We start from the raw sequence: 25,825 nt of genomic DNA, 5'->3' as shown, positions 1-25,825 counted from the left end.
CACTCTCATACAAAAAGTTGACAACCTCCTCATGTGCGGGTGTTCAACATGGTTGGTAGGACAGCGGAAAGGGGTACTGCGAAAGCAAGCTGCTCATGAAGCTCTCCTGTCTTCTGGGCCCATATTCTGAAATGCTCGCCTTCTGTGAAACTATCACCTTGGCCAGGCCTCCGCCAACAGTGAGTGCTGATTGGCGGTTTTTAGCAAAACCAGAAAATAAGCAGCGCCATCTCGTAGTTCCGGCCTACGTCATTTTAACGTCGTGGTGTCGATGGGTGCTCTCGACATATATTGAATAAATGAACATGTATTTTGCCGTTCGGTTGGTGGTAGAGTGTAGTAGAGATAAGATAGGTGGTAGTTTATAGTAGCCTTTTTGGTGCAGTCTTGCACTCATTCTTTCGCGGCGATATTTGTTAATTCATTTAAAATAAACATTTCACACTTCCTTATTCAATTTATTTTACCTAATGCGGCCGTAACCAACAGTAGTCACTGCGCAGAACCCGTACTGCAGCCACTACACTCGAAAACAACACACCCGAGCCACTCAGTACTCGCACGGTGCATGCTCTCATGTGATGTGAAATGTTCAATAGCGCATGTTAGTAGTGCACGCTGACGTCACGGGTAAGCAGTCGCTTGATTTATTGAACATGATTATCGTGGCGGCAAAACTATCGCGGGAGGCGAACGTTTCAGAATAAGGCCCCTGATCCATTGAGGCGGTTGATATACCGCACCACTTGAAGGAGCGCACGACAACTTCCTCACTCACGGCTGCCCAAGCCTCGGAAACAGTTGACAACATCCTGTCGTGATGGCTTCTCAAGATTCCCTTTAGATGTCACTGCCCCAGCTCGAACGAAGCTTGCCCAGGTCTCCCGAATGCTGTCCCTGAATGGTTTCATCCAGCCCGCGTTAGCTGGCTGCACTATCAATGTGCAGCCACCCAGAATGAACACAATGTCGATGTCCTTTGACGTAAGGGCCTTGCAGATGACGTTGATCTTGGGGATTGGGGCCTGGTCCAGGACAAGCAGGTGCTGGACCATGCGAGCTTCCTTGCATGCTCTTGTAGCAGACGATTACTAACCGCCCTTCTCGCCACTCTCTCTTCTTGCAGAAATTCAAAAAAGGCAGTCATCAATCTCCTCGGAAAACACAGATCGACCGCTGTTCAACAAGTGCTTAAACTTTCCTTTTCCGTGACACTCCTTTAGGAAAGTTTCATAAGCACAGTTCCACTGCCTGACTTGCTTTCGGTCTAGCCCAAATTGGCATGCGATCTTACATTGCTGCTGGCCTTTCGGTACCATTGGACAACCTCCACTTTTTTCTCCACATTGAAGCTATGCCGCATCCTTGCATTCCTGCTTCGCGATGAAAGGTGAAAATGACGAGAATCGGGACATGTTATTTTATGTATCTTGCACGTGACCTGCCATAGTTCACTACAAAATTGTTCCAGAAACAGGGTGGGTTATCTCTTTTGGTTTTGCAGTAATGTAATTTCTCTTGATCCCAACCACGATGGCTGCATTTTGATGGGACCCGCCATGGTTGCTCAGTGGCTATGGTGTTAGGCTGCTGAGCACAAGGTCGCGGGATCGAATCCCGGCCACGGCAGCCACATTTGGATGGGGACGAAATGCGAAAACACCCATGTACTTAGATTTAGGTGCATGTTAAAGAACCCTAGGTGGTCAAAATTTCCGGAGTCCTCCACTACGGCGTGCCTCATAATCATAAAGTAGTTTTGGCACGTAAAACCCCATCTTTCTTTTTTTTTTTTTTCATCTTGATGGGGGCGAAATCAAAAATGCCCGTGTACCGTGCAGCAAGCAAGCACACCATGCTGGGTATGCATGATAGTCATTTATACTTGCGCAGGGTGCGAAATGTTATAAATTTGAGAATGCCATTTATGTATTTACGCGAGGTGTGCACAGCGTGGCAAGGCACGCTGACAGTGTGACTGAAGAATAAAACAAAAAGCTCATGCATATTGATACGACTGCCTTCATCGCAACTAAACTCGCATTCCTACGAGGCTCGCCTTGAATGTGCAATGTCTGTACAAACAGCCCTTGAATAGTAGCAGCTTTAGTGCTTCACGTCTTGACGGATGCCGCAATGAATGAGATAGCCGGCGTTCAGAAATTCCTTGTCCTCTCTCTCTCTCTCTCTCTCTCTCTCTCTCTCTCTCTCTCTCTCTCTCTCTCTCTCTCTCTCTCTCTCTCTCTTTTAGAGGTTTGAACGTGCTCCATCATGTCTGCTAAAGACATCTGCTTTGCAAAAATGTAGCGTCATCACTAACTTTTTTCGCAGCCGGTGAAATAAGCTTGGCGTGCTATGACACAAACGTGCACTCTGCAATCCTGATAATCTCTGTGCAGGCCATCATGGATCACCTCGTGCACCCCCTATAGCATTTTGTGCTAAATGTATGACTGTTTTACCAGTGGGGATGAAAAATTGTGGTCAGTTTCTTGCTGTATGACCTTGTGTATGATATGTTTTGTGTTATCGTTTATTTATCATTATTTCTTTAATGGCCATCTGCATTTCTTGTAAGGGGCATTTCAGTATCAAACATTTACCGCGTTTTCCTTTCCTCCCTGCCTTCTCTTTTCACAGCATATATGAACTCAGAAACCGAGAACGGATCTCTGTGGCAGCAGCGTCCAAGCTACTGGCAAACATCCTTTACAACTACAAGGGCATGGGGCTCTCTCTGGTTAGTTGAGTGCTCTGAATGTCTTCAATTTGAAATTGGCACTTGTCTCTATATCTTTATGCACCTTCCTCAAAGGGTCCCTCTAACACAAGTAAGATACCGCTTTTTTGTCATCCGTATAGAGTGGCATTTGGATGGGCTTTCCGCATTATCACACCACCAGTGTTGAAGCATTCATTACTGTTCATCACTATGCTGCTGCAGTTTTCAGTGGTGCTGTTAGGTAACCTATTCTATGCCTTAGACGAGCCGAGTGCATCCACGCGTTTCTGGTAAAAAACGGCCAAGGACGAGCGATGGTACTTGTTATTTTCTAGCAATGCTACGGACAGGCTGGTTTCGTCTTGGTGCTTTGTCGTAATTCTTGTAAATGGAAGCACACAATCTGTGGGGCAGCACAAACACGAGTGAGTTTATTGTTACAGATTAACATAAACAGGTTGGCAACTTGGCTCTTTCAAATGGTGCTACCGGCAGCTGAAGCTTTGTTGGTTTCCTTGTGAAAAAGAAAAGCTGACGAAAAATCGAGTGATTCAAGTGTACTGCTCTTCGATTGAAGACACTGAGATTTTAAGTGGACTCGGCTGGTCTTTTGAGAGTTACACTTTTGGTGACTTTGATGTCACAAGGCGCTGGTATGAACTCGGTGTAAATAAATCCCCTCCACGCCCGTCTCACTTCCCATTTTTGGTGGCTCTAGTTACAATGTTTGATGTGGAGGACACAGGTGACCCATTGGAGTACTACAGTGTGTACTCTGCAGGCAAACACAAATTTTAATGTTTTCTTTTTATACCGATCGCACGGTATATGGTACAGTGCTGTTAAGATTCAGTTTTGCAATAGTAAAGATTTTGAATAAATGAATACCTAAAACATTCTCAGCAGTGTTTGTAAAAAAAATTTCGCAATAAAAATTCGGGCCATTTTTGGTCAAAATTCTGGGTAAAAGCGTGGCACTAAAGAGGCTAAAGAAGTAATGTTATCTATCATGCCACTAAAGTTCGGTTAAATGCAGAAGGGGTTGCAAATATGACTATGTTGCACCTTTTCTGTTCATGCTTTTCAGATGCTATGCTAGTCTTTCCTGCATATTCGCAGTGTCTGTAGACCTTAAAGGAACTGACAAGTGGCCAGAATGTGTTGTGATCTTGATGAAAATGAAATTTAGTGATAGAATCCAGCATGCTTTTCATGATTTAATTAGGAATTATAATTTTAAATTGGCGAAGAAAGTCTCAAGAACCAGTAAGTGGCGTGGCCTGGGGGTGAAATCGTGGTACTCCGGATGTAGTATACAAGATTACCCAAGTCTGCTGTTACTAAGTTCAGCATACTTATGGCTTAAAATTTCAGCTTGTATATTATTATACACTTGCAGTTTATTCTATGCGTATTATGAGGTAAAGAAAAATCCATACTAACGAGTGGCACACATGTCCCACTATGCGTAGTAGCACACATAATGCTGTTGCATGTGCACGAGTTCGCAAGTAAGTACCCAGAGTTGTGCTCTCCCTATGAGATACAAAATGCTATCGACTAGTTCCATAAATGGGTGGCAACACTACAATATTAGTACACGTGTGGCTACGGCTATAAGCTGATCTGCAGCGTCACTTCACTTTTGAGAGCTTGCTAAAAAACATACATGATTAGTTCATTACCAAAGCGGTTGGACAAGAAACCACAAAAACACGTAGCTCTTATTGCAGAAATAATTTAACACTTTGAAAAACATAATCGCAGAAACATCGGTTTGATAAAGAAAGTAATACTTTCTCGCAGCTGCGGCCGCACTTGTCTGCCTCCCACCAATGCCGGCGCATAATTGCTATCACGATCACCTATCACTGTTTTCAGGATGCTTGCAGTGAACGACTACATACTTACTGCAGATTGGAAAATTCTGATAAGGAATGTTCCGCAGTGTTTTCTGTGTTACCACTTCATGATTAGACACTCTGACTGGTAAGCTTTCCATTGCACAAAAAAAAATGGATACCATGAAAATTGGTTGTCAGTCCCTTTAATAGAGGCTGTGGGCTGCTTAGTACAGGGAAAGCGGATAAAGTAAAGAACTGTTATGTATGTACAACATAGTGACTTAGTAAAATATCAGTTGTTTGCTTGTGAGCGACTTTCTTCAAAGAGTTTGTCACTCTGCCCTGTGCACCAGCACTGCTAAGTCGTGTAGAGCTGCAGGGTGGCCAGGCCCGACTGTTTGACCAAGCCACACACTGTTTTGTGAGCTGCCTCCCACACGTGAGGGGGGCCATGTGGCCATATCATCATCTTGGCGCTGTCGGCCGCCAGCCTGTGCGCGCGGTAGCAGCTCAGAAGTTTCTCCTGGGGTACCTTGAAAGCACTGCACAACAGGAGCAGGTGTTCGAGGGTCTCCACTTCACCACACTTGTTGCAAGCATTCACAGCCGTGAGACCAAGGCATTGCCTGCGCGCTTGCATCCACACGCACCCGACGTGCAACGGTAGCAGCCATGTTAAAGGCCAACTGCAATGAAATTTTACTTTGACTAAATTGGTTATAAATAAATAGTATGTACTATATACCACTGAAGCAATCTTGGAAAAGCCTCAGTTCTGGTAATTGTAAAGTTTTCATATTAGCAGCCTCTAAACAACACCTAAGTATATGACGTGTGCACATGGTGGTTAGCAGCTATGACGCAAATCCCAGCAAATTGCCTCCACAATTTTTCAGTGCGCTGCACGCAGCCACAGGCACCACTCAATCTAGAAAGTCATGCCGAGCATTCTACGTCATGTGTCAGTTCTGGCAAGCAGTAATTTTTTTTTTTTTTTTAAGTTTTGGTATAACAAATGTCTGCTTTTGTGAGCCTTTCATGATTCTTCCACTCATACTTAAAGTATAAAATTTTGCGTAGATGCTCCTCTGTATCTCCACTATACTAAAGGGGACATGACACGGTCACCCAAAAAATTTGCGCTTTTCCACAACAAATTGTAGTAGAGGGTTTATTATGGCTATACACATGTAAAAACTGGGCAGTAGAAGCGCATTTCTGTCCAAAATATGAGCTAGAACTCGCCGGCTCCAAGCCCCGCCCTCAGCCACCGACCGCCATATTGCCATGCCATTTGTGACATCAGCCACCACACCACATGAGGTCAGAGCACAGCTGCCATTTGTTACTCCAGACATTGCGTGCCTTGTCTTTGACATCGCCAACTTGCACGAAGAAGCAAGTGACAAATATTTGAGCAGCAGAAGCAGTGACAGCATCACATACGCTGTGCATTTTGACTTTGACCCCATTGCCACCAGCTCAAGTGATAAAACATGGCCTCTGAGATTTGTGCATGTTGGCTGATGTCACAAATCTTGAAGGCCATAAATGAAGGCAGCGTAGTAAACGTGATCAACATAGATTTCGACATCGGTGTTGCCTGAAATGCTGCTGATGCCTTTCCGCACTGTAGAGTACCATAGCTTTATTTTTCATATTTCATACGTGCGGCACTGCTTAGTCAGCCGTTCACAGGAGACGAAGTCTCGTGCTGCATCACACAATGCAAATTGTTATGTGCATAGATTGTTTCCTGGCATGCATGGCCTGGCATGCATTCCATGCATGCATGTTTCTTGGATCCATACTCAACAAAACTATGATTTTGTTAAGCTGCCATGCTTTCCCACCAGATTTTTTTTTCTCCCTCTGTAGTTGCGGGGGGCATATGTAAACAAATTCCCATGTACATGTGTCCACGGCGCAAGGATCTTGCGAAGTGTACTGTTTGGCTGAACCTTCGCTTGAACTTGCAATATTACACCCGATATTGATTTTAAAAATAGCAAGGCTGACGTTTGGCCGGGGTACTGCCTGCCGGATGGGTTGGTGCGCGAACACGGCCGGCATCCTGTCTTGCCGCTGCCTCAGCATTTTCACGGGTATCCCAAACTTGGCAAGCAGGTGCAAATCATTGTTGTAGCTGTGTTTCATGAAGTGTTCCTAGAACCATACAAAAGCGTCAGGTGAGTGCCAGTCTTTCTTGCAGACATTCATCTCCCAAGCCTTACGCTTGACGAGCTCCTTGAGGAACCTGAAGAACAATACGGAGCGCTCCTTGCTCCATTCACTTTGACACCCCACAGAGCTAGCTACATAGGCACCACAGAGGCATTGTTTCAGCCGCTGCAAGTTGAACAATTGCCATGGCAAGCTGAGCAAAGCGGAAGTTTCCTGCATGCATGCACAGCTGAAACACCGGTTCTTTACTGGAAGATACATGCTCGCTCGGCACAATATAGGAAATTGGTGTCATGTTCTCTCTAAACAAGGCTTTTTGCACGGTGCAAAATTCTGTTGCAGTTGGCCTTCAACTGCAGTCGCAATAATGTGCAGATGTGCTGTCAAGAGACCATATAACAATCAATTTAATTTGCCATCCTTTCTCCTCTTCTTGCGAGCATTTTACAAAATCAAGCTTGCAGAACTTCGCCAGCATACTCGGGTAACACTGTAAGCCGTGTTGCATCACTACTTGAGCATGCAAAGAAGGATTAGCATTGACAGCTGGATTAGAGAAAGCAGTCATCTCGCTGAGGAAGATATGGCAGAGAACAATATTTTGCAATCCTTTGGCAGTACACAGAGGGCTTTTACATTGCCTTACTCAGTGGTCACTAAGAGCACACCCCTTGCCTTTACTGGTGGTCAGTGTGAGCTGTGAGGGTGGGCAATCATAACAAACTACAGTATGGCCCCCTTGTTAAGGGACTGCAGAAAAAGAATGCATGATCTGGGAAAATCTAACATCCTATAACACTTGTAGCAGCACTTCTAATGAGGCAAAAAGGGACTCTTAAAGAAAACTTTATTTTAAATAAAATAGAAAGCCAACAAACTACTGAGCACTCACTAAATAAAGTTCACTATCGCTACCTGGTGGTTGGATTGAATGTTTAACACTGTTTTGAAGTGTTCTTAGGCGTGAATCGCACTGAATGAAGCTTGCGATTTCCATCTGCTGTTTGGGCCGAAGGTTCGGTACTAACAGCTTCTTTTCGAGCATTCGCAGTCCTTTGGAAACAATGCTGTTCACAGTTGACAGTGACAGGCTGAGGTCCCTGGTGGTCTCTTCTTTTCTCACTGGAATTGCAAGCTGCTGTCTCGAAAATGCTGTGCTTCTTAAGGGAGGACGTGGCTTTAAAAATTAACTTCCTTATTTCTTCATGGATTTTGATGAAAATTGGCACAAATGTTTAGAATGCCTCCCTGATGGTTCCATAAAAGCATCAGAGCGATATCTTGAGATCCTTTTGGTGAATTTTATAGAGCAGAATGTTTCTCCCTCTAACTTTCTGGAGAGCCTGGGGAACTTAAAAAAATAAAAATACCTGATAGAAGGCTTGTTAAGTATTGACTGCATAGCTAAATGCAGGCTGAAGGTTGTGGCATTCTTGCCCTTTTTTTTTCTTTCTTTTTTTCACAACACAAATTTTTTTTGAGTGTCACTTTTTATGTTACCTTCGCATCGAGATAAAAAAGCGAGAATGTCACGACCTGCACTGTAGCCCAAGGGATGTAACAAAAGAAAAAGTCAAAATATTCTAAACGGTAACAACGAAATCAGCACCAGAAACTGAGCAGAAAGGCAAAAAAAGAAGTTTTGAAAGAACGGCTCTCAAAGTTTTACCTTCTTGTCAGTTCTCTTAAAGGCACCAAATTTGTGGTTTTTGGGGTGTTTTGTGGTGGGGGGGGGGGGGGCTTCTTGTACATGTGGCCTCTGGTCTGCACCCCCCCCCCCCTTTTTTTTTGTATGGCATTTGCTGCTGCTCTACAAAGAGCATGGTGCCTGGGTTTCAAACCAAGTGAGGTGCAGAACTCTGTGTGGGCATGAATATAGTTCCAGTGTACATTCAGGCAGCCTGTACCTGCAGGCTGCCCGATTGATAGCATCTCCAGTACAATTAGTGAGGCTTTTTTTTTTTTCTTTTGGCAGAATTGACCATGTTACTGATTGAAGGCTCTGAGTGTCAGCAGCCTCCCAAGTCATCTTTACATGACAATGGCTGTAGAACTTAAAATCGGAGAGCTAGTGATAGGTATGCAGCTGCTCTGTGCTTTCCAGAATTGTACTTTTGTATGATGCCTCGATCACTTCTGCAGCCAGGTGTCTGTGCCAGCCCAAGGGGCCTAGTGAACAGAGCTCATGACGAGGTCCTCTTTATGAAGCGGTGGTATGATAGATATTGTTACGAGCTATCAAGACAATATGATAATAGAGTGAACGCGCAGTGTGCTTGGTTGCAGGTCCGAGGTGCCGATGTGCGAAATGCCTAGCCACAGATACAAGGAGTCGACGTTCGATGTACTAGTCGCGCAGTCCGAGGCGCCGACGCGCTAAATTCCTAGTCGCAGGCTTGAGGATTCGACACTCGCTGTGCTTAGTCGTGCAGTCCGATGTGCAGACGCACTAAATTCCTAGTCGCGGGCTCCAGGAGTCGACACTCGATGTGCTTAGTCGCGCAGTCAGAGGCGCCGATGCACAAAATATTTAGGCGAGGGTCAGAGAAATCCGCCCACAATGTGCTTGATTGCCGAGTTCGAGACTCCTATGCGCGAAATGCTTAGCCACGGGTCCGAGGATTGCGTGTACGATATGCTTGGTCACGAATTCCGAAACACCAAATGCTGAAAGGCTTAGCTGCATGCCCGAGGATTCCGCGCACGAATCTTGGTTGCGTAGTCCGCATTGCCGATGCTCGGAATGTTTGGCCACGAGTCTAAGACGTCCACAAACGTTGGGATCGGGCATGCTACTTTCCGTTTTCACACATCAAGACACGGCGAGTTGAGACATCCAGGAAGGAAGGAAAGAAAAAGTTTATTTTCCAAAAAAAGAAAAGTATGCGAGCGTGGTTGGGCCCTTAGTCCAGGGCTCTACTGGCGCAAGTGGCTCACTGGGCTTGGTCCAGAAGAGCCACTTAGCTCTCCTTTCTCTCGTCCGCAAGCCATGCCTCCCAGACTCGCAAGGTGCAAAGAGCCGAGCAGACGACGCAAGTGCCGGACCAATGGCAAACTGCGCTAGAGTCACGTGGAGGGCACGGCCAATCGCAAGACTCCGGCATGACCTTCAATCATTTGCTCTTTGTCTGCTTGTTCCTGTATGGAGGAGATAGCTGAAGCAGCAGATTTGAAGCCGGAGATATGGTGGCTAGATGGGGAGGTGAGCACGCCGGGCCGTGCATGCGAGAGCCTGTCGCAGTTATTCATGCTAGCGACAGGCTCAACAGAGAGATTTAAGTTGCGCACGCTGCAACTTAAATCTCTCTTCGTTCTGCGTCGGCCGAAGCGCTTTTCTGGGGTTGACTGGCCGAACTGGCTGTGATCTTTTTTTTTTTTCCCCTCCCAGGCTGGTATGAGCTTTTGTGCTATCTGTTATGATTTCATTTGTGTGATTTAACCTTAACGAGCCATGAGCACTAATGTGGCAATTGAAAAGCGCTCCAAGCGCCAAACACACTGCTTTGGCCCTGGTTGCACGTCAGAGTACGTCTCCGCCAGGAAGAAAGGCGTGAAGCTATCTACCTTTGCTGCGCTCACAGATGATCAAAGGTTCAAAGTGTGGCAGCGGGCGATCCCATGAGCAGACAAACCCCTGGAGAAGAAATCGATGCTATGTGAGCTGCACTTTGAGCAAAGCTTCATCGAGCGTGACTACACCCACATTGTAAATTTGGTGATGTAAAGATTTCCCACGGCCGACCGTGCCTCACTGAGGACGCAGTACTGACACTTTTCCTCACCCACGGTATCTGTCAAAGCTGAGTAGTAGTAGTAGTGTAGGGAGTTGAGAACATCAAGAGAAGTGCTCGGAAAACAAATGAAAGGAAACGACGGTATGTCGTGTGCATCTGCTGTTTTTAAGGCTAACAGCACCAACTTAAACCGTATCCACAGACGAACCAGCAGTGCTTCATGACACCTGCACCGTGGAAAAGTTAGACCACTTGAAAGGTGAAAAGCTTCCAAGTCCAAGCTGGTCCAGAAAATTAGTTGCGGAAGCACCAAAAACACTCGCATTTAGTGTTTGTGCACTGGCTGGTGACAGTGTTTGCTTTAGGAAGGTAGTGTTGTGCTGGCAGACGATACGCATTATCACTGCTCCGCGCTCGTGTGAGGCGCAACTCTGAAGAAAGTTTATGCACTTGACACCGAAGGTGTCGAAAATCTTCTTTCCTCAGTTGACGAAATGTCTGTGTGCCCTGGGCTTGAGCAGAGCTTGGCACCGAGTGAACAGCGTCGTAGCCACAGCTAAAAGTAATTGTAGGCTGCATGGAAACAAGCTGCACAGCAAAGACTGTCCTGGGATATTGCAAGACGAGAGGCCGTGTGTGCAGTGCAGATACCTTAGGAAGTTGTCGGTGAATCAAGCCGGTTACAAGAAGATGAAAATGACAGTAGTTTGACAGCAATCATGTCGAAAAAACTTGTCAAACGCAACCTGCAGCTGCATCGTGAAAAGGCGAAGGTTGGTAATCTTCAAACCACAATTGCAAGGATAAAGTGGGACAATGCCACTATGTCCAAAGAGAAGGTTGAAGAGTGCCTCACTAGACTACCTCAAAAGCAGTTACAGCAACTGCAAGCTTGCTTTCAAGCTTCCAAAAGAAAAACACAGGGAATGAAGTACAAACAGGAGTGGGTATTAGAGTGCATCCTAACAAGAATAAAAAGCCCCAAGCTGTACGAACACATTTGCAGGCACAATCTAATGTTGCTTCCCAGCAAGAGCTGTCTGCACAGGTACATCAAGGGCTATAAGCACTGTTATGGTCTCAATTAGAATGTTTTTTCGGCAATCGCAGGACAGACCAAAGACATCGATGAGTTTGAGAGGCACGGAGGCATCTCGGTTGATGAGATGAAGTTGGAGTGTCTGAAAGTAACAAGCAGTGGGTGTATTGAAGGCTTCATGTACCTGGGTGCCACACCTCCCTGGATCAGAGCATGGAGACCTGCGACCATGGTCTGGTAGTACTTTTCCAGCCATTTTCCGGCAATTTCCAACAGATTCTTGGCGTCTTCGGGTCCCACAGTAATGTGAAGGGAGACGTCCTTTCCAGAATCATCGTTGGTGCCAGCTTGGCATCAGAAAAGTCCAGCCTGTGCATGGACTTTGTGACCACAGATGCTGCGTCCTGGAACCGCGGCATGTGGCGGTCGTTTGGCATCAGAGAAACGGTCTGCAAAGTTCATCACCCTGCAGATGAAAATAGAAGTTTGCACTTTTTATCAGACTTTGCTCACCTGGTTAAGTGTGCGCGTAACTCTTGTATCCACAGGCCTTCATATACCGGAAGGATATGTCCGAATGGATGTCGTAAAAGAAGCATGGATGTGTGACAACCGGGATGTTGTAAGGCTAAAAGCAATTCCTCATGTAACTAGGGCAGTAATTGAACCGAATGGATTTTGAACTTCGCCTTTTCACTTTTTAATGACGAGGCGCTCAGAGGGCTGTATGCCTACTCTGATGACATCGAAAGAATGTGCAGTTCTGGCTCTTGTTCAGCAACAGGATCTTTTGTACGATGGATGCCGAAAGTCATTGCAGCTATGACATCCAAGGTCATACCTGCCAACCCTCCCGATTCGCCCTGGAGACTCCCGATTTTTTACTGAACTTTCCGATTGTGCTATCACTATCTTATATCTCCCGAAAAGTGGTCTCTGTTCGTGCAGTAATGGTTTTTGCGAAACCAGCACCGCGGAATCTACAGCCGCATCATAATCGTTGGCATCACCAACAACGGCAGCACTAGGCCCATCGGTATCATCGACTAAGCAGCCGACTGCTGCGCCTAGTAAGCCGACCAAAGCCAGAGCCAATGTAGTTCTTGCATTCCATGCATGTCGTCCTCCATGGTGCATCTTGTTGCTGCTGCTTTTGTGTATGATTAGTGTGGGCTAGGCCGTGTGTGCGGTGCACCATGTAAAGTTAGATTTCTCGTGTGCTTGATGCCATGGCGCTACCAAAGTCGAAGAAAAGGTATTTGCAGAAGTTATTGCGAACTTCTGCATTTTCGTGCTTTTTGACATCAAGAAAAGGAGAACATTTTGCATTTTGTAAAACGTTTGGATGCGATGTCAGCATGTCTCACCGTGTCAACGGCGACTTGAAACTGCACGTTTCCATGGTGAAGCATCAAAGCTATGTTCGTACCGCTGAGCAGCAAGGCAACATAGTGAACTTTCTCGGGAACAAGTGCAACGACAGTGTCATACGTGTGGAGTGCCTGTTTACGGGATTCCTCGTCGAACACAACCTACCCCTTAGTGTCAGCGACTACGTTGGGCCTCTTCCACGGAAAATATTTCCGAAATGAGACAAGGCGAAGCGCTATGAATGTAGATGCAACTCTGAAACGCAACTCTGATGAAACGCAACTATGAAGAATGTGGAGGTGGCCAACCTGAAATTTCACAGGCATCGCTCTCGAGTCTTCGTTTCTTTATTCAGAGTTTCCCTCAGCTGCTGCCCCGAGACGCCAATGAATCTGCTGAAGACGTGTTAGATGCTCTCGAAGCTGAATTTGTCACACTACAGGCGTACAGTCTTGCAGAGGACATTCTTGATAAAGAAAGGTGGGACATGCAGCGGTCTATGGTTGGAAAAATGAAAAACACTGATGGAAAACATGTTTCACCGAGTTGCTAAGGCCACCGGAAGTTGAAACAGTGATGCAACCCCCCCCCCCTCCCCCCGGTTGGCGCAAATAAAGTCTCTCGATTTTTGATCTCGCCAGGTTGGCAGGTATGCAAGGTGTAGTCATGGTGCCATGTGCCTCGGGTCAACAAGTCACACTGAAGTGAATTTTCTAGCATACCTAGATGCTTGGGAGGCACAGGTTGGGAAGCTACGCTTCCTCACACCTGGCTCTGCAGAAGGCCTTCGTGTGACGCTAGCCAGCACATTGTACCTCCTGGAGTATGTGACAATAAAGCTTGGCTACAAGTGCTTATTGACTGCACGTCTGAGTCGGGATCCATTAGAGAATTTGTTTGGCATCTTGAGGTAGATGTCTGGGAGTAACGATCACCCTACTCCATCTCAGTTCTTGCTGTCAGTAAATTTTGTAGTTTGGCAAAACCTCCAGCAAATAGCAATGTTTCACCTTCACTGATAAGCAGCGAAAGGCCTAAACAAATTCTGGGAAAAGTGGACCACCTTATGGATTTTGGGTGCCTAAATGAAGTCAATGAGGTACTTGAATCGTGTGGCTTATTAAGTGATCATGATGCCACTATCTTAAAAAGCAACTCTCATATCGCCTACTATGTCATGGGCTATGTTGCTCGAAAGATCTTAAAAAAAACAGTGAGATGACTGCTCGAGGACATTGCTTCTGCCATCCAGCTCTGATCTTCCAGAGGAAGCCTGCTTGACGCAGGAGGTGGACAAAGGCGGACTGGAGGACTCGTTCACGTATTGCTTTAGCTTTAACAGGCTAAAGGCAGACAGCATGACGGACTTGATCTCATGCTTGGCTAGGAACAAGCTGAACATAGTTGGCTGTGGCAAACACAGCAAGGTGGTAATGAACACAGTCATAAAATTGTATGCTCTCACAAGACTTCATTTTATAGTTCAAGCCGAGAACAAATCAAGGATGGGCAAGAGGCAAAAAATGCACCACCTCAAGCTGAGGCATGTTATGTGAGGAGTGTGCTGTGATATTTTTTCGATTCACATTAGTTCCCTGCGCATTTATCATTGACTGTTTTCACAATTTTTTTCTCTTGTTTGCTCTGAAACTTGTCTATGTTTGCTGTGTATTTATCCTCAGTTATAGTGCCACAATTTTTCTCTTGCTGACTGGGATTGATCACATGTGTCTGGTCCTGAAATAAAATTCCTGTGTTGTACTGCCACGTTCCCTGAATACTTTTTTTAGCTTGGAAACAAGCGTAAAGCACGCAGGTTGTCCTCGACAATCATTGTAATATTCTGAAGCTCTCTCTCTCTCTCTCTTTTTCTTTCTTTCTTTTTCTTTTTTTTTTTCCTAGCATAAATATAGGGTGACGTCAGATACAAGGAAAAATTAAGTCCAGCATTGAACAACATCCTCTCAGTCTATTTCAATGCTCTAGAACATCAAAGTAAAACAGCAAAGTAAAGTATCATACTGCTAGAGCATTCGAAAACCTGTTCCTTTGCACATTTTGCTGAACGTCGCCTCATCGCACAATCAGGTCGAGCAATGAATATTTCGCAGTTCATGTTATGTACATGCGTGATAGAGTCGTAGCATGCTATTCGACGTAAATAAAACAAGGAAAGCGCAAGTGAAGGGATCGTACAGTAACAGCCACATCCCGCGCTGCAAGCATACTGCAACAGTTATCTAAGCGTCGACAGCAGCGCTGCCGCTGCTGGCATGATCACTTGCTACTCTCGGAGGCGGCTGATACTCGCCTCCCAGTCTAGCCACCATAACAGAGAAATGCACTTTCCGAGACCAAGATGGCGCCCAGCGTTTTTAGATCTCTTTCAGTTTGAAAGCTCCGGCGCGTGGAGTGTCTCTCTTTCCTGCCGCGCGGTGGCGCTCGCCACACTGTTTGCCCGATCGGCCCAGTCCATCCCTATCGTCGCCGCCGCTGCAGCCGCCTTGTCAAAGTAGCAAGCAGTGTTTTTTTTTCACGTGTGCGTGTTTACGCTGTGGGGTACAGTCGTGAATTTCACACAAATATTCCGACTGCTTAGTCTGTACACACCTATAAAGACCGGTCTTCGTGGAAGTGTGGAGGGTGCACCGAGTGCTGTGCTTGTAGCAAGCAAGCACACCTGCATGACCTGATTGAATCCAGAATTCTTGAGTTAACCTCTGAACCTAATGACTTGCCCCAGCACAGTGGCAGTGACCACATTTACTCCAAGGGAGAAGTAGATGAAAGCATCTCCTACTACTTTTCGGGCTATGTGGTGCATAAATTCAGCAAGAGTACAACATGCCCTTCCTGCATAGAGGATATCGGCTCTCCAGTGCCAGTTGTTGGCAGTCACTCATACCTCACGGTGTACAGGAGCTTCAAGCAAGGCTGCCTAAAGCACCCTACCAAAAAGATGTTAGAGTTTACAAATATTGTAAACGGAGCAGTTTCAATTTCATTGAAAGAAGGCCCACTTTCCGCGGATATGTTTTGGGAGGTGTTGGACGAGTTGGAATTGAGAAACTTTGCGCGGCTTGGATGTGCAGAGCATATGGCCTCTTTTACATGCCAGGTGCTGAATTTTGTCATAGTTGCACGCAAGCACTTCTACACGAAAGATGTGAATCGCCGGCTGGAAAGCAGAGAAAAAGTCACCATTGCAAATAAAAAAGCTCGTCTTCTGTAGGCATTCCTTCCATGTTTCGTACCAGGTGTGTCTGCATTCAGTGTTTGTTTGTGTGCACTTAAATAAATGTTCAAAGTGAACGTGAAAAACCCTGCTCTCTGTGCTGTACTCCGTACGTTGGTAACAGAGCGCAGAATTTCATGACTGTTCTAAAAACAGAACGGAACATGGTTATTTTAAATCGTCCTTTATGGTTCGTGAACTATTCACAAGAACTATTGATAGCGTTACGCCAACAGGCACTAAACTATCCAGGATAAACATCGCAAATACGATGCGATAGATAAAACGCGAAGCAAGTAAACGATCGCAGTTTTTCGCGATCTTGCTTCCAGCCTGCTCTTTATCTCACCCTTACTGCTCAGGCCAAACAGTTATTTAACCTTGAGACTGAATTCAGTTTCTACGTGACAACTAAAAAAAGGCCAACAAATTTGAATTCTGCGCATTCATTCGCGACGTTATAGCGGATGAGATCCAGCGGAGAAGGCTGCCGCAGCCGCTGCCGAGCGCGAGCTCTCCGGGCCGACAGTGACCGCAGCGTCGCATGGTGAGTGGAAACGGAAGGGGGCCGCTTTCTCGTACGCGGCTCGGTGGGAGCTTGCAAACTGAAAGAGATCTAAAAACATTGGATGGCGCCGTGTTGTTCCGGAGATATTGTTGCTTGAAAAACTGTTCTTTTTCGATTTTCGCAAAATATTTCGCAGCCTTGACTGATAAAACAAATTTTTTAGAGCACTTCTATGTGGTTTACAGTGATGATATTTTGGAAAAAGAGTTATGGAAACTCAAAATATGATTTTAAAAAAATTTTTTTGCCCATTTTTCGTGATGCGAAAGCTGCGTCCCCCTCTTAAATGAAAGTGCCTTCCTTTTCCGCAAAGCCATAGCGTCGGCGCCGCACGGCAGGTGCTCTGTAGTGACTGTTTTCAGTGGCGACATACAGTGGTTATTGAAGGCATTGCCAACAATGCCACATCAATGATGCACCGTCACAGTTTTTAGGTGTAACAACAGCAAAGGTAAAGGTAACAGACAGGAAGCTAATACATATGACTGTTATGCGACCTAAATGGGACTGGCATTGCAGAATGTAAGAGCCGGGAAAACTTGCATAACCAACAGGAATGTATCGGCGAGGTTTAACTAATAGATATACTGTGAAGTAGGAGAGGCTCTCCCTTCTGCTTTGTTATAGTGAGGTGTCGCTGTCAATTTCAGGTGTTGCTTTTCATAAATATACTAAGCATTGATACTGATGTGCTGATAGAAATTATTTGTGTCAAGTAAAAATGTTTAAATTCAGACAAATACTGTCATAAGACATAACATTGTCTTATATTTCTCATTCTTATGTGCACATGTCTTATATATTTTTTCCTTTTTCACTTCTAGGGCGTCATGATCTGTGGCTGGGACAAACGGGTAAGACAAGCATTTGTTGTTTTTCCATTTTTTTTTTTGTGTGTTAAAGCTAGGTAGGGGTTTTGAATACGCATTGAATATTTCACACTAAGATATTACATAACAGGCAACTAGTAAAGTCTGTTTACTCTTCTGCCTCCCAATCAAAGTATCACAAATTATCAGAAGTGAAATAACAATGAAAATTTTTCAAGCACTGCAAGAGCAAAATGGATATTGCAAGCTTCGTTTTCGGTTTCGTGGTGTAAGCCTACAAATGACAACCTGTGATTTTTGCTTCTACTCTGCAATTTAGTGTTTCTTGCAGTCTAGTCGTGCAGCAGTTTTATCTTTTGTGCTGCAACCAGTGATGTTTGCCTCACAATGGACCCTTTTATGTGTATATGGCTCACAAGTCCTTCAGCAGCTTTTCCTTTTATTTTTCCACAACTTACGATGTTTCTTTTAACAATTTATTTAGTGTTTTTGGAAAGCTAGTCATACGGCAGTCACTCGTTCTTGGAAAGCTTGTTTGCAGCCAGGCTATCAAGATGTTGAGGGGCTTTTCGTGCAGTTCTTTTAATGGCAGTTAGTGATCTTCTTTAAAGCTGATCCTAACTGTCTGTGATGGTGCACTCTTTTTTTTCACTAATCTTCGTAAGCACGATGCTTAATTATACCAGAAAAAGTATTATTTGCTGTACATATATGCGTCTGCATTTTGCTATTCGATATGCGATTCGATATTTGATACTTGCAATTCCTATTAAAAATGTTTGTACAGAGAAACCTCGTGAAACCGTAGTTGGCCGGAGCTCGGAAAAAGTACGTAATAAACGGTAGTACTGTTTAACCGAAATAGCATGAGGCCCGCTTGACTGTCGAAAACGGAACTTGGAGAGAGTGCGATGAAAGGGGAAAAAAACGTGCAGTACTCATTCACTTCACGCGACAAAAGTGCTATTTTCGTTCGATGCCGCGGCGGCCTAGCATGACGACAGCGGCCTCAAACTTATTGAAGCTGCGTGCCAGCTTTTCAGCCAGTCCCCTCTTCTTGGCAAACACTCGCATGGCAGATTCCTCGTTTGCGTTACATATTGTTCGTGCACGCGCAGTAGTGCTGCAGAAATCCCGGGGCGCCTTTTTCATTACCGGGTGCCAGAGTTCGGAATACTTTTCGTTTGGAATAGTTAGGTTATCGCGCCCCTGTTCTTGTCGCGATGATTGCATTCATGAGGCTGACGTAATGCGCAGCTTCTGCCACTGTCGGGCCTGAATCGCCCGTGCTGTCACTTTCCGTGTCGTCCTCATCACTGTCGCTAGTCGACACTTCGGCCGCAACAGAGGCAACGATGGCGAAAAGTCTAACCTCGTAGCCGACATCTCTTCGCAGTCGCAGCAGCGCTGCCGAGCAACTTCTTCACATTCCAAATGCCACACACTGTAGTCAACAGCAGATCCCTGTCGCATGCCAGCGCAGACTTCTTCATGTCACGTTCAATAGCACGGACAATGTCTAATTTTTCTTCTATGCTAAGCACCCGGCGTCTTTTTTTATCTGAGCTTCAGCATGACGAGAGTCCTCTCTTGCACAACGCCACAACGCTCTCTGGCACGGCGTCGTAATGATGTTGATTTTGATTTGGCTTCACGCGCTAATGCTCAGGGCGCTTGGAGGCCGTTGTTTCGATCTCTGAGGCTTGTTGTTCTGCCGGGCCGCCCGATAGAGACGACGCACCGCCGTGTTTGCGTGACGAAAAGTGGAAACGCTACATTTTAACCGATGCGTACGCAATAAGCTGGTACGGTTTATGCAGATACAAAACACATTATGTTGAATGGCCGCTAAGTCATGGATTTGACTTTACTACTTTTAAACCGAAACTACTGTTTAAGCGAGTACGGTTTAACGAGGTTTTACTGTATTCACCCACCTTTAGTTAAAACATAATGCCACATTGAAATGTGGCTGACCACATATTTATAAGGGAGCATGGCTTGTTTGTCCCCTGTTTGGTGCGTCCACTTCTTCAATGACTTGCACTCCGAAGGCTACAGCGTAGCAGGACGTGCCCACAACACTTTACCTACTGAACATCACTGTGGCGCGCCATTCAAATTTGACTTTGGATGTTGAAGTGTATGCCACTACTTCTGATTTTTCTGCCTACAACACGCCAAATGCGGTCGTCCTCAGCGGACTTCTCGCGGCACCCTGCAGCTGCATGCAACTGTAGTGCATATGCGCAGCGTTTGCTTTGTGCACGACAGGGCTTGAGTGTATGCTCACACTTGTATGCTCCAATCTGGCCATGCTACGTGGTGCAGACCAGCTTTGTCCTGCACCAGCTTGACCGACGGATAGTAGCCACATCCAACTTGCAAATTTTGAAGCGCTGTCAAGGCATCTAACCAGGAGCAGCCAGAAGTGAGCCCGCGCTGGCAAGCGTGCGTGTGGTCTAACCTTAAGTTCCGTGTGGTTTAAGGCTAATGGAGTGTCCAAAACTAGTAGCATCAGCAGATGATAGTTGGGTCCTTCCAGAAGTTCGTAATTATTATAGAAATTCAAAAGCAAATTTTCGCTCGCTTCAGCCTGTATATTGAACTGCATCAATATATATACTATACGTAGCAACTGTAGGAAGAAGCGCACGGACCCAAACACCCTTGTTAATTGATGTCAGCTATTAACCAATAGCAGCAATGTGTGGTAATCTGCTATACTACAAAATAATGTGACCAGAAAAGAGTGAGGAGCAGGCTTCTGTTGAAAATAGAGCATTTGAGGAAAAGGTGACAATGCGCTCCACTTGTGAGCTCCACCTGCCACGCATGACTGCAAAATTTGGCTGAGATGTTCATATTATTGTATGCTATTCGCGAACTTTGTTTTTCACCAAGCCCGAGGGGTGGTTCAGGGCCGCTTTAAAGGGACACTAAAGGTTACTATTAAGTCAACGTGGACTGTTGAAATACCATCCCAGAAACCTCGAAACGCTTGTTTCGTGCCAAGGAGAGACTTATTTTAAGAGAAAATGCGTTCTGAAGCGTCCGCGTTCCTCTAGCGCAGTTCAAATCGCCCGCCCTCCGATCGAGGAGCACTGACATCATGGTCTCATAGTGACGTTGCGCCGTCGGTGAGTAAAACCAACGTTACTAGATTATTTTCTGAGTAAAACGGCGTACGCAGACGGCACTACGGCTTTTCTGCGCAAAACGACAACGCACGGCCAGAAACAGAGCCAAGCCACAGCCGACAGCAGAGCGAAAGCGGGAGTATGGTGGCTAGCGGAAGGAGAAATGTGCGACCATAAGCTGGTACTTCATTCTATGGCGCAAACTTCGACGCTCGTCGCAATGGACCCTGACAACGACAGATTGGCTCGCGAAGCTGGGCTCAACTTCAGTGATTTAAGCACTGACGAGCGCGACCTGCTGCTGAATGGCTCGCGCTGCCAGCGTCGTTGCGTACTACGACGGCGGCCTCGACACTGGCTCTCCGGAGCGGGAAAGCAATGAGGGCTTCCCACGACATCACATGGACGTGGCATTCTCGCTGCTTGTTCCAAATGAAAGTTTCGCGAGCCAGCAGAACCCGCACAGCACGACGCGATAACGAAACTACTGAAACTCCAAAGCGTACGCGGCGCAGAGTCGAGCGAAAACGAAACCTTTCGACCACCCATACTACTAAAGGATAACATCAAAATGTTATTTTTTCTTAGAATCAAATAGACGTAGTCAAGTAGCATTTTCTTCCGTCTTATAATCGCATGAAATTATATTTTTAATACGAGTAGTTGAGTATTAGTAACACAAATTATGAGGAGTGCTTTCGTCATCGGGCTAGTACCGGAATGTCGCTGGAGGGACTCAAATCGTGTCATGCATTTGCCTCAATTTCTCAGTAACTAAAGTTCTGTTCGCGATTATATTGACGCCTTAGACATTCTAGAACATTGCTCTACCACTTTAACTTGACTTTCTGGTAACCTTTAGTGTCCCTTTAAAGGCAGTTTTCATCAGACTGTCTAGTGGTGTCCTCAGAGTGTCATCATCATCATCAGCCTGGTTACGCCCACTGCAGGGCAAAGGCCTCTCCCATACTTCTCCAACTACCCCGGTCATGTACTAATTGTGGCCATGTTGTCCCTGCAAACTTCTTAATCTCATCCACCCACCTAACTTTCTGCCGCCCCCTGCTACGCTTCCCTTCCCTTCGAATCCAGTCCGTAACCCTTAATGACCATCGGTTATCTTCCCTCCTCATTACATGTCCTGCCCATGCCCATTTTCTCGATTTCAACTAAGATGTCATTAACTCGCGTTTGTTCCCTCACCCAATCTGCTCTTTTCTTATCCCTTAACATTACACACATAGTTCTTCTTTCCATAGCTCGTTGCATTGTCCTCAATTTAAGTAGAACCCTTTTCGTAAGCCTCCAGGTTTCTTCCCCGTATGTGAGTACTGGTAAGACACAGCTGGTGGGGGGGTCATACACTTTTCTCTTGAGGGATAATGGCAACCTGCTGTTCATGATCTGAGAATGCCTGCCAAACGCACCCCAGCCCTTTCTTATTCTTCTGATTATTTCAGTCTCATGATCCGGATCCGCAGTCACTACCTGTCCTAAGTAGATGTCTTCCCTTGCAACTTCCAGTGCCTCGCTACCTATCGTAAACTGCTGTTCTCTTCCGAGACTGTTAAACATTGCTTTAGTTTTCTGCAGATTTTTAGACCTACCCTTCTGCTTTGCCTCTTCATGTCAGTGAGCATGCATTGCAATTGGTCCCCTGAGTTACTGAGCAAGGCAATATCATCAGCGAATCGCAAGTTACTAAGGTATTCTCATGAACTCTTATCCCCAATTCTTCCCAATCCAGGTCTCTGAATACCTCCTGTAAATACACTGTGAATAGAATTGGAGAGCGAAATCGTATCTCCCTGTCTGACGCCTTTCTTTATTGGGATTTTGTTGCTTTCTTTATGGAGGACTACGGTGGCTGTGGAGCCGCTACAGATGTCTTTCAGTATTTTTACATATGGCTCATCTACACCATGATTCTGTAATGCCTCCATGACTGCTGAGCTTTCGACTGAATCAAACGCTTTCTCGTAATCAATGAAAGCTATATATTGACACGTGTACTGTACTTATCTTTATCGGGTGACTACGTTTCACCGCCTAAGAAATGTTATCGCACAGCGCAGGACGCGCCTGCATGTAAAAAAAGTTTCTGGAATGTTATCGATGGTTCCGTCCACTGTCTTTCACCGCAACTTTTGTAATCTGATTGCATGTATGCGCGACACGAATAGTGTAGAACTTTGCGGAAGACACGCGGGTCCCAGCGGTTAATCTGGAACATGCGACGACTGATCTATACAAGCCGACGCGCTTGACCCGCTGATCAGATTTTCGCCGATCGCCGACCACGTTCGCCGCTATCGTTATGCTTTAAGTGTAGCCCGTCTTGTGGGCACAGGTTCGCCCAATAAAAGTTAGTTTTGTCGTTCACAGTATTGCCAATGTTTTCTTCTAGGTCACCACCACGCGACAATATTAGGGTTGGTTATATTCCGCACATTTCTCAATCACCTGATTGATAGTGTGAATATATTCTATTGTTGAGTAGCCTATACGAAATCCAGCCTGGTCCTTTGGTTGACAGAAGTCTAAGATGTTCCTGATTCTATTTGCGATTACCTTAGCGATACTGTAGGCAACGGACAGTAAGCTGATCAGTCTATAATTTTTCAAGTCTTTAGCATCCCCTTTCTTATGGATTAGGATTATGTTGGCGTTCTTCCAAGATTCCAGTACGCTCGAGGTCATAAGGCATTGTGTATACAGGGTGGCCAGTTTTTCTAGAACAATCTGCCCACCATCCTTCAACAAATCTGCCGTTACCTGATCCTCCCCAGCTGCCTTCCCTCTTTGCATAGCTCCCAAGGCTTTCTTTACTTCTTCAGGCGTTACTTGTGGGATTCCTCTATTCTCCTTTCCATTATCGTCGTGGGTGCCACTGGTACTGTATAAATCTTTATAGAACTCCTCAGCCACTTGAGCTATCTCATCCATATTAGTAATGATATTGCCTGCTTTGGTCTATTAACGCATACATCTCATTCTTGCCTATTCCTAGTTTCTTCTTCACTGCTTTTAGGCTTCCTCCGTTACTGAGAACATGTTCAATTCTGTCCATATTATACTTCCTTATGTCGGCTGTCTTATGCTTGTTGATTAACTTGGAAAGTTCTGCCAGTTCTATTCTAGCTGTAGGGTTAGAGGCTTTCATATATTGGCGTTTCTTGATCAGGTCTTTCGCCTCCTGCGACAGCTTACTGGTATCCTGTCTAACGGAGTTACCACCGACTTCTATTGTACACTCCTTAATAGGAAGCTTTAGCTCGGGCCCAACGCCAACGTGGCCTATTCAAATACATGTAAAATGCAAAAACGTTTTTCTGAGAACCCCCGGACCGATTTTGATGAAATTTGTTGAATTTGAGAGAGAAAGTTGAATTCTAGTGACTGTTGGAAGCGGAATTTCGATTTAGGGCTTGAATTCTGTTAAAAAAGTGCCAAATATTTGACTCTTTGAAAAGAAATAGAAGCACAAAGTTTACAAATTCATAGCTCTGCATCGAGAACAGATATCGCGGTTCTGTAAACGGCATCCATTAGATCGTTCAAAGCTGACAAATTTGATGTCATTTTACATCTTATGTGACTTTGTTACGTTGGTTACAAGGGTTTTGCAAAAGCTGCATTTCCATATTGCTAAATTTTTTATATTCATGTGTAACATACCAATTTTGTCCACTTTAGATGTACTATTAGATGCAATTTACAGAATTGTATTATCATTTTTTGAGTTAGGGTTGTATACTTGATAGTTTCGTTTTCTAGAAATTTTTTATTTTTGACGTTTTTTACTAAAATATTGACGACCTAACTCCAATATTCAAAACCAACAGTCACTAGATTTTAAGTTTTTCTTTTAAATGAAACAAACCTCGTCAAATTTGGTGCAGTGGTTGCAGAGAAAAACAAATTCTCCTTTTACATGTATTTAGATAGGAGCACCTGAGCTAAAGCTTCCTCTTAATGATGCCCATAAGATTGTCGTTCATTGCTTCAACACTTAGGTCCTCTTCCTGAGTTAATGCCGAATACCTGTTCTGTAGCTTGATCCGGAATTCCTCTATTTTCGCTCTTACCACTAACTCATTGATCGGCTTCTTATGTACCAGTTTCTTCTGTTCCCTCCTCAAGTACATGTGTGCCTCAGAGTGTACATGTGTGGCAATTTAGATTCCACTTAGTTTTCCTAAAAGTTTTGCTTCTTAAGTGCTCATTCAGTAAGCTTTTTCCATACCATTTCACTTTTTTCCCTCTAAAGAGATGGGAAGTTGTCCCTTTAGAGTATGGAGCTATTTCATTCATATTTTGGCTATTCAGCCCAGTAGTGGAGGTGGAATGTAGACTGCAAAGGTAAGCTGTGGGTGCATCCTGACTCAAGTCACTGAAATGCAGAGAGAACTATTCCTTCTCCCCCCTCTGCCTTAACTTTATTCCAACAGCTTTGTTAAATGCGTAAGCATTTCTCTGTTCACCCAACGAGAACAACTGTCTGTCACATAAGACGATTGCTTTTAAGATAGAGCCCGCAGCAATGAGCGACTTTACCTTCCTGCTACCTGTCACTTCAACGCGATCGAAGCAGCGAGACCACAGTGCTCATGAAGCTCTTGGCACACACTGCACTCTGCCCCTCTCGCAGATTGTTTTCAAGGTATGGGCCCGCGATTTCACGCCTCAAGGCGTGAAATCTGTAGGCGGTAAGACAGCAGTGAGGGGCAAGGAGTTTGCCTGATGAACTTGATTGGCAAGGTCCACCAGGCGGTCGAGGATGGACATCGCCTGCCATCGCGAGGACGAGGCGGATCAGCTGGGTAGGACGTCGGAGGGAAAGTTCTTGAAGCAACACGTGGGGACGTCGTGCTTCCCGAGAAGCTGTCGTATCTGGTGCAGTAGTTGGAAGGGGCGCCGGTCATCAAGGTCTGCCTCGATAAGAAGCTGCTGGAGGCGGGTGCGTTCCTATGGCACAAATCTTTCCAGTACCTTGGTCTTGAGGTGCTGATATGGTGTAGTGCCCGTGAGGGCAGAAATAACGTCCGAGAGCTTGCTGGCAACATCAGGAGGAAGGACTGAGGCGACATGGTAGCAGCGCGTTGCCTCAGAGGTGCTGCGGTAGAGGCAGGATTGCACCTCGATCTGGGGAAACCAA

General features: G+C 45.5%; 1 protein-coding gene across 1 annotated transcript in view; it reads left to right on the top strand.

Moving 5' to 3' along the window:
- LOC142591494 (proteasome subunit beta type-5-like) overlaps positions 1–25,825 on the top strand; it is a 71,428-nt gene that overhangs the window by 18,216 nt on the left and 27,387 nt on the right. Inside the window, exons 4-5 of the mRNA XM_075703824.1 lie at positions 2,641–2,740; positions 17,522–17,551. Of these exons, the coding sequence (XP_075559939.1) occupies positions 2,641–2,740; positions 17,522–17,551 (130 nt within the window). The remainder of the gene's footprint in view (positions 1–2,640; positions 2,741–17,521; positions 17,552–25,825) is intronic.

Source organism: Dermacentor variabilis, chromosome 1 (assembly GCF_050947875.1).
Source record: "Dermacentor variabilis isolate Ectoservices chromosome 1, ASM5094787v1, whole genome shotgun sequence".
Lineage (NCBI taxonomy): Eukaryota > Metazoa > Arthropoda > Arachnida > Ixodida > Ixodidae > Dermacentor > Dermacentor variabilis.
Note: the sequence above shows the minus strand (reverse complement) of the source record. Positions and strands in the feature narration are given on the sequence as shown.